General features: G+C 33.8%; 1 protein-coding gene across 1 annotated transcript; it reads left to right on the top strand.

The window, feature by feature from the left end:
* The first annotated feature begins 873 nt into the window (after positions 1 to 873).
* Positions 874 to 10,971, top strand: LOC140875497 (transcription initiation factor IIA large subunit-like). Its single transcript, XM_073279200.1, has 11 exons — positions 874 to 1,107; positions 1,340 to 1,516; positions 1,597 to 1,842; positions 2,025 to 2,076; positions 2,227 to 2,285; positions 4,916 to 5,032; positions 8,012 to 8,107; positions 10,053 to 10,116; positions 10,200 to 10,354; positions 10,455 to 10,538; positions 10,652 to 10,971. The coding sequence occupies exons 1-11, from the start codon at positions 985 to 987 to the stop codon at positions 10,673 to 10,675; spliced, it is 1,197 nt and encodes a 398-aa protein (XP_073135301.1). The 5' UTR covers positions 874 to 984; the 3' UTR covers positions 10,676 to 10,971.
* The last annotated feature ends 1,502 nt before the right edge of the window (positions 10,972 to 12,473 follow it).

The following is a 12,473-nucleotide window of genomic DNA, read 5'->3' as shown; positions in this document are numbered from 1 at the left end:
ATTTTCAATTAATTAATGAAGCTTGATTTGAAATTATTATTATATCCTAATTTAATTTTTAATAAAATCAAAATTATTACAAATTAAATTAGTCATTTTATATAGTTTCCTCTTTTTTAGTCTTTAGATGTTTTATTATTTACCAAAATGACAATCACTTTGTAAAAATTGATACATATATTATGTTTTTGTAACTATTTGTTTAAAAAACCGCTATATTCTTTTTTGTATTTTTAAAATTTTACTATTTCTTTTTATTTTTTGTTTTCGTTTAAAAATAAATTGTACGAGAATGCAAAAAATGCAACGAAATAGTAGTTAGTATTATTAATTAATAGCTCCGACATTTCAATTGGCAGACGTTCTTTGAATATTATTAAATCACCAATTTTATTTTGTAAAGTTATTACATCACCTTTTAAGTTATAAGTGAAAACAATAATATTTTGAGTAATGCTACATGCACAATCAAATTTGTACAACAATTTTTACACCACAAAAAAATCAATACAAAATTTAATGTATCAAATCTCACGATACATTGAATACAAAATCTCACGATATCATATCAAATCTCACGAGATAATAGCAAAATATCACGACATAATTGTTGTATATATCGTTGTACGATATATTGGTTGTACCTCTAGCATTATTATAATATTTTTACTTCAAAAGTTTTTCTTTTAATTATCTTCAATTTTTTTTTAAGATTAAAAAAATATCCCATTAAAAATGAAATGTCCATTATTTAATTTCAAAGATAAAAAATATCAGAGCTATTGTTTGACGCCACGTGGACAAACTCTGGAAAATGGATGCAAACCTATTTATATTCCACGCTTTATTTCCATCTGTGTTCCGCGGCTTCTCTCTCATATCCTCTCTGTTCCCCTAAATTGTCGTCCGCAAACCCTAAACCCTCATTGGTTCCTTCAATCTGCTCGCCTGTTGATCTTGATTTCTAGGAAAGAATCTGGGAAAATGGCGAGTTCATCCACTAGCAACGTTTATGTTCACGTCATTGAAGACGTTATCAACAAAGTACGCGATGAGTTCATCAACAACGGAGGCCCTGGCGAGGCTGTTCTGGCTGAGCTCCAAGGCGTAAGTCGTTATCTTTCTGTTGCCAGAATTGATTTTGTTTCAATTTCGTTGAATCATCAGTAGGAAATCGTGCTTGCGGTGTTTTATTGGCGGGTTCTGCTTGGTAAACAATTGAATCTTTGCGGTGATTTTGTGGTGGATGAGCCTTTTGTTTTAGTTTTAGGGTGTTTGAGATTATTGGATCTGTGGCTGGAATACATGGGTTGGTGAATTTGTGGTGGATTTTTGACAGTTATGGGAGCTGAAAATGATGCAATCTGGGGCAATATTGGGTCCCATTGACCGTTCAGCAGGGCAAAAGACAGCAGCAGGGGGTCCTATCACTCCTAACCCTGTGCACGACCTCAACGTGCCTTACGATGGCACTGAGGAGTATGAAACTCCAACTGCTGATCTACTCTTTCCGCCGGTCAGTTTATTCAGAAGTCTGCTACTTTTTAGGTTGTTTAACAGCATGCATTGAAAACTTTATTTTTTGGGGATTTGTAGACCCCGTTGCAAACTCCTATGGCACAGACTCCTTTGCCTGGAATGGCGCAGACACCTTTGCCTGGAATGGTGCAGACACCTTTGCATGGATTAGCTCGGACTCCCCTTCCAGGAACTGATGGTGGTTCATTGTTTGATGATTCTGTTGGTGGCACCCCGATCACCCCAAATGAGTTTTCATCTGCTAATAACAATGGTGGGGTTCCCGACATAAAAACTGGAGTTGGAAGACCTAATCCATACATGGTAACATCATTTTCTGAGCAATCTTGCGATTGCATGGGCACCATTTTTCTTTGTCCATTTTGAAGATTTGTTTCTAGTATAGGTCAATCTTGCTCACTTTCATACGTTAAGGAGGTGAGTATTTTCTCCATGTCTTTGGGTAGTTCTTAAAACTAAAATTTCCTTTTTTTTTACCCCTGCAGCAACCTCCTTCTTCTTGGTTGAATCAGAGGCCTCCTCTTGATGTGAATGTTGGTGAGTATAAGGACGAAAGCTTTTGAAGCTAACCATTAAGTAATAGTGACCAGATAACTATGTAAATGGTTGAATGCTCTAATTAATAATGCTACTGGTCAAAATTCGTGACGTCCCATCTTCATTTCGTTAGTTCTGGTTGCCTTGCAGCTTATGTGGAAGGTCGTGAAGAAGTTGAAAGGGGAGCTTCTCGTCAGCCAGCAACACAGGTGACCGTTGTTTGTGGTTCTGGTCTCTTAGCTGTTTGCTATAGAATGTTATTATTATTTGTTCATTTTTAATTGTTTAATAGCTTTGAATGTATTTTTTCCTACTTGAAATTTGGTTTACATTTAATGGATAAAATTTGGTTCTACGAAACCGAGAGGTCATAATGATTGCACTTATCTTGAATGGAATTATAATGATATTTTAATTTTTGTCCACGTGTTTTTTAGGTGTTGAAGGTTTGGAAGAGAGATTAGTAAATGATCTTTCCTTTTTTGTGCCTTCATTTTCACAGAACCTAAAACTCTCATTTAACCAACACAACCTTGGGTCTCAAAAAAATAATTTGCAAAATTGTTATATGTGAAGGGTCACTGAGATATTGTTTTTCTATAGGTAATCTTGTTTAAGTAATTTATTTTAATTGTGCCATCACTCCAGATGTAAAGTCAAAAGGATTTCTTGTCCTTTGTTGCTCCTTTAAAATTAAGAAAGGTCAATCAGCAAGAGTGCTTGATCAAATCTATCTTCAAAGTTAGGAGAATGTTTGAGCATGGAAATTTTGCCTTTCGGTTTTCTTTGCTGATGACACCATTGGGGATGATTATGACTACAATTAAAATTTGTGCTCAACTACACATCTATATGAATGTGGCATGCTCGTGTCTTTTAGATGAACCTGGTATAATGAGTGTTTGTACTCCAAGCTGTGTGAGCACATCTTTCTGCTTTGGCACATATAATGAAGAGTTCTCTCATATGTTGTGTGATTAGTAAGTTCATCTTTTATCTTTTATTTTTTAAATGTCTAAGCATTAAATCTTCTTGATGGTGCCGTTTGCCTGGAAAATAATCTATAATAAGCATCTACCAATCATAAATCAAATTATGCTGAAATTCTTAGAGTTTATTGTCCAGATGCTAAAATTTTTAAAGTTTATTGTCCAGATGGGAAAATCAAGAATGTATTTTATCCTAACTATGTTTTATAACTTAATGTCTATTTTTTTTCTTATTTATTAGGGTTCTTTTCATGTTAGATGTCATTCGAATTGAGTTTGGGTCACAGGCCAGCATTCCAGATCTTTTTGAACCATTTCCTCTGGAATTAGTGTGGACTGCCTTATGTTACTTTATGCAGAGTCTTCTCAGGAAAAAAATCTGGGCATCTCCCTTTTGTGTTCTTATATTAATTATATATATTATCTTTACTTGTTAAGCTTTGAATGCCAAAGATGATGTGCCATCTTCTATTTTTGTTTTCTTTTCATTAGACTGAGAAAAATGCTGCTTTCTCACTCTATGCTGAATCTACGATCTAAAAGTTAGAGACTTATACAACATGCCTTGTAAACTGGCATGGATATGCTGAATCTTCAATCTAAAAATTGGAGTCTTGTAAAACTTGCCTTGTAAACTGGCATGAATCTTTTGATACAGTGTTCTAAAAATCGACTTAGGCGCCGGCCAACTGCACTGAAAAAGTGCTAGTCGGCCAACCTAGGCATCCTTGGCGCTAGTTAATTGGCCTAGGCCACCTAGGCGGCCCTAGGCGCCGAGGAACTTTTGGACTTTCATTTTGGGCTTTTAACTTTTAAAAAATGAAAGGTATATTTTTTTTCCCTTTCAAACCTGATATTTTTTGTGTTGGACTTTAAACAACACCCAGTTTTAAAGGCCCTAAACCAACGTCCAACAAGAATACCGATTTGTTGGTTTGCCCCAATACCCAACTTCATATTCATCTTTCAATTTTCAATTTTCAATTTTCGATTTTCTGTTGCCCTAACTTTCGAAATAAGGGGGAGAAATTGAATTGTATGGACATATGGTGTGTGTGTGTGTTAACTGCATAATACAATTGATAATGTCAGGTTAATGCTTCGATTTCTGCTTAATCCATGGAATCCGCCTAGTGGCACCTAGTGTCCGCCTCCGCCTAAGCGGCCTAGGCGCCTAGCGAATTTTAGAGCCTTGTTTTGATATTGAACTCTACACTGATTATTTTCTTGTAGTTGTTCCAAATCAACAAATCACGTATTACTGTGGTGGTATAAAATCTTTTTGGCCCTCAAGAAGGTTGTTTGTCCCAGTAAGGAAAGGATTATGATGTAATCAAGCTCTAAGATGACATATTTTGAATAAATCCTGTTAGAAAAAAAAAAAAATTCAACTGGGTAAGATCTTCCCTGCCCATGAACATCATGTCAGATTAAAGGGAATGAGAATGCTAGTCCCCCATTCCCGCATATCTCAAGGAACTTCTTTGTTGTTTGCTTAGAAGAGAAATGTAATGTTTGGTAGAAATTCGGTAGATTTAAGATTGTTGAAAGATTTTTCGGATGTTGTGATGTTGCAGTCTGTTGACCTGATTTCTATTCTGAAAAGTGAAAAATTGGGAGACATTCTTTTCTCATTCTTTATAATCCCACTTTTCCCCTCGCATCTCTCACATTTTGGCTTTTTGCCTTAATCTGAAAATTGAATGCTGAAGAATCCATCTATAGCATGAAATGTGGATTATGGAAATGATATATCTTATTTATTCTATTTCTCCTGTATAAGTTCCTTGTCTTTAATGTTTACTGAATTTTGCTAACTATCGGAGATAATCCTTGAGAAATAAATGCAGGATTTCCTTGTATCTTCTGGAAAACGTAAGCGAGGGGACTTCCCTCCTCAATATCATGCAGGTGGATACATCCCACAGCAAGATGGAGCTGCTGACCTTCTATCAGATGCGCAAAAGGTAGGTCCTTTTCTTATCACATTATCCGTTAGTGTAAATTACCTTTGACCATAGAAGTTCTAAAAAATAGGCTATTGCCAGGCTACATATAACACAATTCCAAGTTCCCTGATGAACTCATGTTGCTTTCTAAGATCTTCCGTTCTGCAATCTCAGTGGCACATCATAATGCATACAAAGAGTTTCCATAACATGGACAAAAACGGAAATATCTGTCTTCCGATGTACCTAACCAAATAGCGTGGTTAAGTCAGCTACCAAAATATTTTTGCAAACTTGGTTTGCTATTTTTGTTAACCTATATTTGAGATAAATTTGTGCATAAATTATCGATTGGATGTGTTTATTTATTTAATAATTATTATAAATTAGTGAATAATTCAATTGCTAATATGACATTATTTTGCTGGTTATGTACATTATTATTTTTTTCACTGAATCATAGAAATAATTGTGATGCTGTTATCATGCAGTGAAAGTAAAAAATGTTTTGGTATTAGACTGTTGTTCCAGTTTGTTTGTTGGAAACTGAATTTTGAACCAATCTTTTGTTAATACCTATCTAAGTTTTGGTTCAGGTGATTGTGTCAAGCGGTTCCATGTCGTGAATCCTTCTTTTCTTTTGCAATACCAAATCTCTCTCCTCTCCTCAATATTTAGTTTGTTTTCTAGTAAGAACTTGTCAGTGTTTAGCGAAAGGTTATCGTTGAATGTTATCCCTGTAAAGTAAATTTTCAAAGATTGTGCTTGTTTTAGTTTCCGAAAAATTTCCTTTTCTGTGAGGTAAAAACAGACAAATTATCCAACTTGGAAAGTTCACTTTCACCCTATTTCTAATTCTTCCAGATAGATAGTTTTTAGATTCAACCTTCATCTATCTGAATAACAGCTCTACTAATGTATTACTAAGTCCTTCTCAAATATCTACGCTTGTTTGTTTTTCACATATATTATGCATATCATTGAAAAAGGCAATTATGCAAACTAATTTCCTATTCCATTTAATGATTGTTTATCCTTATTTAATGAGTGTTTTAATGGTAGTATAAAAAATTGTTGAAGCCCTTAAAAAAATAAAATTGTTGAAAGTATCTAATGTATTAAATAGTGGTAAATACAACTAAATTATAGATACTTGACTATATAGTTGGGACAATTAAAAGAAGAAATGATGTTTTTATTTAGGACATAGGGAGTATATTCCAACTACATATAATTTATTATCAAATTTTGAAATACCACGTGTATTATTAAAAACTAAATAATCTAACTTATACTTACTTTACATTACTTAAAACGTACAGAAAAAAATATTTCATTCATGAAAACAAGACCAAGTATGCATAACTTTCGAAGACTCATTTGTGATAAAAACGGAACAATATTATTGATTGCCAAAACAATTTTATGTGCATGTGTGCCTTGATGTGCATCCTTCGGACAATCTTCAACACTTCATTCGTATTTTTTGTTAACTTCTTGTGATAAATTTAGGCTTGTGAAATTTGCTTCTGGTATCACATCTCCTTTCCGTATTTATGTCGATCGACTTTCAGCACTTGAACAGCAGTAACGTGCGATCCTTGAATTAATGGACCTCCTCTTTGAGATGGTGACTCTTAGAGTGGTTATTTCTCGTTAGATTACTTCATCTCCCCATTCTGGAGAACTAAATGTACCTTTGGATTGATTAGGTGAAATTTTTTCTTTCCCTTTTTCCGTGATTGATTTCAGATAATACTCGTGGTGTTATGTGATAGTGTGATATATTTCTCTGAACAAAGACAGTAAGGTTAGAGAGTAGGAAACTATAAATGAGACTCACAAAAATGGGGGCAAAGCAGATGGAAAAGATTGATGACTATCATTCATTTGTTATTAACTTCATATTATCTTGGGTTTTTTGTTTGTGTGATAGGAATAACGTGTACATATCTCTATCTTTTCATGGTTCTATTTTGTGACAGGAAGAATAAGGGCACATTGTGATGTTACTTTGTGCCTTGCCTGAGGGTCACAGTTTAATGCCATTGGTAGTGCTATTTATTGGCATTGTCATCTGAACTCTCCTTGTGAGGAGAACTGTTGAATTAACCAATTCAGTGGCATTTCAATTGGCTTCTGTGTTTCTCTAAAAAAAAAATAAAAATAAAATTGGCTTCTGTGTTGTTTGTACGAGCAGTTATCTTTTATGATGGTTGTCTTATTGTAGTTCAACTTGCACATGTGATCTTATTCAAATCATGATCACCATAGATGATGGTTATAGATGATTGTGATTTCTGAGATCTGTGTCTAATTTTCTAACCGAAGCAGCTGTTAAATATATTTCAACTGTCTAAGAATATCTGCCCTTCCCTACTGCAGGTTCATTAATGTTGGGAAATGAAGAATTGATATATTTTTTCGTTTTTATGAACATAAACTACTACAGTTCGTAGGACGTTGTTAGCAGCTGGTTAAAAAAAAAGGCCACTGCAGTAAAATAAAATAGAAAGAACACCAACACGAAGATGCTGAAAAATGGAGTGATAAAATTAGAAATGATAACTTGTTCCCATAGATAATATCTCTGTACAAAGGAATAATATTCCTTCCCCTAGCTAGGCTGGTAGCACTCAAAATGAAAATGATGACAGGTAACTAACTCTCAAACAATTTCCCACATTTATTCATTCTCCTCCTCACGTGTGTTGTTCTCCTAGTGGGCTTGTTAGAGTAGGCCCATTGGTCCTGGACTTTCTTCTGCTATACACTTGTTTGATGCTTTTCTGAAGAAGTATGGCCCGTGTTTTCTAGGCTCATATCAGACATCCTATAAATAAAGCAGGAAACATACTGAAAACAAGGGTTTATGATCAAGGAAAAAGAAGTAAAATTCTGATTGGAGTCTCATCCCTACGAATTAGGGGTTTATTGACTGAAATTGGGTGTTGGATTTGGTTTTCCAGAAATTAAAATATCACGGTTATTTGACAGGTGGTTCAAGGGAGCGTTCAACAAACGCCATCTAGGATTCCACAGTTAGATGGCCCCATACCTGATCCATATGATGATGTGCTCTCTACGCCCAATGTGAGTTTAATATCAGCAGCAGCAATAGTAATTGCATTGTTATCAGCTCACCATATCATCACTATGAAACAATTAATCTGTGACTATGTATGAACTATGAACCATCTCGTGTCCTTGTTGACATCTTGCACTGGATGAAGTTTATGTTGTGTTATGGCGATGTGCTGGATTTTTCCTGCATTTGGATTGCCAATACATTGCCTTAATTCCTTTGTTTTTTTGCCTGAAGTCATATGACGTTGGCATATATGTAAATTATTTTTATATTTTTAATTTTACTGATACTGACCGTGATAAGTCCAATAATTCATTAGCCGATCCTAGTGATTTTGGGATATGTTTCTGGCACATAGTAAGCTAATCAGTTTTCCAGATATTTGAACCATCACTATATTGCATTGTGATACTGTAAAGATGCATAATTGAATCTTTGGATTGGTGGTCCGAGGTTGGTGGATGGATGCACAAAGATGTTACCTTAGAGGTTAGGGCATCCATCTAGGATGGTAACATTACAAACTCACTTCTGTCTCTAAAGGTGTTTTTGCTTCCATATTTCTTTAAATATTGATGAGTGGCAAAAACCTAATAGATTGTCTCCAAGATGGATGAGATGCAAGAAAGCTAAAGTGCTTTCTTTCTTGATTTAATAAGGGAGACTGATTACTACAGATTTTTTGAGTCAATAATTCCACCTTATGATACTAGTCTCTTCAAAGGTTGAAATGTTTATATGACTTTCAGTCATGGAAAGTTTGGATTATCAATTTTACATTACAAAATAAAGTGTGATTTCTGACTGAATTAATTTTCTGTATCACCATTTAAGGCAATTATATTCAACCATTATAGAGGCTAATGAAATAAAATATTTTATAATCCTTATTTCTGTCACCGCTTTCACATCTTTTAGACAGTTTCAGGGAACTTCAATATTTAGCCTGATGGTGCAAACAATTGAATAATTTTACTATTAAGATATACTATCTATGTTGAACCGTTGGCTTGAGCTGGTTTGCATTCGTTTATCCCGTAAATCATGCACGGAAGTAATTTGGCGACAAGAATATTGTGATGTGCCACAGATGTACCAGCCAGCTGTCCCTTGGCATTTGCTGAGACCTAGTTTTATTATTATTATTATTATTATTATTATTATTATTATTATTATTATTGTTAATATTTTTTTTGATCAGAAACAAATGTCATGTTATTAATAGGTAAAAAAGTTTAAAGTTACATACAAATGTGGACCAGAGGTCCACGAGTTAGTGTAGGGGTCTAATATGAAGATTATGCTAATTCAAAACCAGACTCCAATTCTCTATTTATCTTTGAAAAAGTGAGACCAATTTGAACTTTACTTGAATGACCTTAGAAAATGAGCATCAGTCAGTTATAGTTTGTTTGAACTTTGGTCGATCTGATGATTTAATTTGCATCACGGTCACCCCTATTGTATACTGTGCCCCAATACCTTGATTTTGGTATTTTCAGAAATCAATGTACTGTTGTTTTCAGAAATCTTTAATTAGGGTCCATTCTTGTGGAGCTAATTAAACCTGTGTGTGCATCTCCTTAATGTTGCAGATTGAATCCGTTGTATCATGGGAAGTGAATCTGTTTTGACTGAATAGCTTTTAGAATCATGGTGGTTTGTGTTTTACTCTATGTTGGTACATTTTAGTAATCACTGCTTTAAATTGAAACTTGTTCCGTTGTTTGAGTTGGTCATGACGTTTTTTAATCAACAGTTTGCTCCAGTTTTTATAAGGACGAGTTTATATTTGTGTTGTATTGCAGTGGTAGGAAATTGTTACTTTGCATTCATTGCAGAAAAATAATGTTCCTTTTGTCTTGAACCACTGTATGATTATCTTGTGTGTATGGTTCACTGGCAGTCACTTTTTCTGTAGTAACTTGTTTGCTTCATTCTGACTTGAAGATCTATAATTATCAAGGAGTGGTCAATGAAGACTACAATATAGTGAACACGCCTGCACCAAATGGTACAGTATTGTAGTTTAGCAGCTTGGCCCAAATCAAAGCTTTTGTGCTTCAAATTTGATTTTCCAACTATCTGCATTTTTAGATATGCATGCGGCAACTCCTGCTCCTGTTCAGATTGATACTGGGGATGATGATGATGATGAACCATTGAATGAAGATGACGACGATGAGTTGGATGATGTTGACCAAGGGGAAGATCTGAACACGATGCATTTGGTTCTGGCTCAATTTGACAAGGTACCACGAGTAGTACGTTTTTCTATAAAGATATAGTTCTAAATCATTGGGGTATCTTATCTTTAGAATCATTTTAAAATCAATAATGGTTCCTATATAGGTGACAAGAACCAAGAGCAGGTGGAAATGCATGTTGAAGGATGGTATCATGCACATAAATAACAAAGACATTTTGTTTAACAAGGTGTTTTTTCCCTTACATTTCAATTTCGACTGTTATTTATCATCAACCCATCTTAGATTCTCTCTAGTCTCGGAATGGAGAATAAAATTTTAGGTGTTTTGTTTCTTATTCAGGCTACAGGAGAATTCGACTTTTGAAATTTAAAGGTGTAAGCTCAAGTTGCTTAATGGCCAGGCCGCTCAGAAGAAAATTTGAGTAATTTATGATCTTTATCAATCTGTCTTTTTTTTTTTTTTTTAATCTCATGGAATGAAAACTTGATGGTATCCAAATGAGTTTCTTCATGTACATATAAGGAGTGGTTTTAGCTCCTCCAGTGTATGCGTTCGAAGTGTAAAAACCTTGATCTGGTGCAACACTTCATATACTGTATACTTGTTCCAACATTTTGTCAGTGATTTTGATTCCATTAGAATATTTTCCTTTTGATGTGTCACATAGTTTCTTTATTGGTTTTTTCTTTTAAGATATTATTATTGTAACTTCTGCAAGAAATATAGTCAAGAAAGAAGCACAAGTGATATCACCAAGGTTGAACTCCTTGTTGTACTGGCAGGCTCAAAGTTAGATACAAACAGCATAATCAACACGAGATCTTAAATTTCAGAAAGGTGATTTACTGACCGACAACTGAAAGGAGAGATGCAAGGGGAGAGTGGGAGAGAAGATTGATGATTGGGAATCCTAGAAATTTGACCTGTGAAAATGAACTGCTAAAGAACGAGGTAATCAGAACTGAATCGAAAATAAGAGCGGCATGGTTACAAGAAATGATCCGTAAGACAAACAAGTCATCTGCAGCTCTAAAAGAAGACATTATCTATAGATTGATGGGGCGGATAATTGCTGATTGCGAGACAGCTGAAAAAGAGCTCGGACAGTATGCACAACTAGATCAAATGTTGAAATGGTTCAACACTACGTTTGTCAGTTTAAAGTAGTATTTGAAAGAGCTTTTAGGAAGTATTTATCGGCTTTACTTTTAGCAAAATTTCACAAAATTTCAAAAATTTGTTAATAAAAAATTGAAAAGTGCTTCCTAGAAGCTCTCACAAACGCCACCTAAATATGGTTTCAGTTTTGGCGACATTTAGACTATATTGGAATTTGATCGGTTTAAGTTGGTACTGTGTGTTTTATTGCAAAAAGCTCTGGTTACACATTAAAACAGTCGGTGAAAATCCTGGTTCAGTCCTAAATGTTTGGACACATTTTCGGTTCAGTCCTAAATGTTTCAATGTTTTCGGTTTGGTCCCAAATGTTTTCCAAAAATTCCCGGTTCAGTCCTAAATGTTTTTATGTTCCCGGTTTGGTCCCAAATGTTTTAAAAAGTTTCCAGTTCAGTCCTAAATGTTTTACGTTCAAGATTTCGTCCTAAATATTTTTCAAAAGTTCTCGATTTGGTCCTTCCATCTACAAACAAAGCGTAATAAAAAAAACACTTACAAACAAAAGACAAAATTAAATAAAATAAAAGCTAATAGTAATAATATTAATAATAATAATAATAATAATAATAATAAATTTTAAATGAAAATATAATATAAATTATACAAAATAAAATTATAGAATAAAAAAATAATTGAACCGTGCAATATTATAGTTAAAAACATTATCAATCACAAACAAATAAATAAGTATTTTAGCAAATAACTAGTATTACTTATTTCACAAAATATTTGAAAATTTCAAAAAAAAAAATTCAAGAGAAGTATATTTATGCTTAACAATTGAGAAAATATAATGAATTATTGACCACCGTTGAAGTAGTGATATGAAATTAAGTTTTATTTAATAGTAATTTTTTCTCAAATACTAATTTTTTAAATTATAAAAAGAGTTTTAAAAAGATATATATTTTTTTCCAACCTCCAATTTTTTTTTAAATGTACAACCATCATGAAGAGAATATAACAAAATTAATAAAAATGTAAA

Source organism: Henckelia pumila, chromosome 1, assembly GCF_033568475.1.
Source record: "Henckelia pumila isolate YLH828 chromosome 1, ASM3356847v2, whole genome shotgun sequence".
NCBI classification, from domain to species: domain Eukaryota; kingdom Viridiplantae; phylum Streptophyta; class Magnoliopsida; order Lamiales; family Gesneriaceae; genus Henckelia; species Henckelia pumila.
This window is presented reverse-complemented; position numbering and strand designations above follow the sequence as displayed.

Bases quoted from the DNA above. Each gene is read 5' to 3' on its own strand.
- LOC140875497 (XM_073279200.1), top strand. From the start codon at position 985: ATGGCGAGTTCATCCACTAGCAACGTTTATGTTCACGTCATTGAAGAC. The intron at 1,843-2,024 runs GTAACATCATTT...TTACCCCTGCAG, and splicing joins GAAGACCTAATCCATACATG to CAACCTCCTTCTTCTTGGTT. The intron at 8,108-10,052 runs GTGAGTTTAATA...TCTGACTTGAAG, and splicing joins ATGTGCTCTCTACGCCCAAT to ATCTATAATTATCAAGGAGT.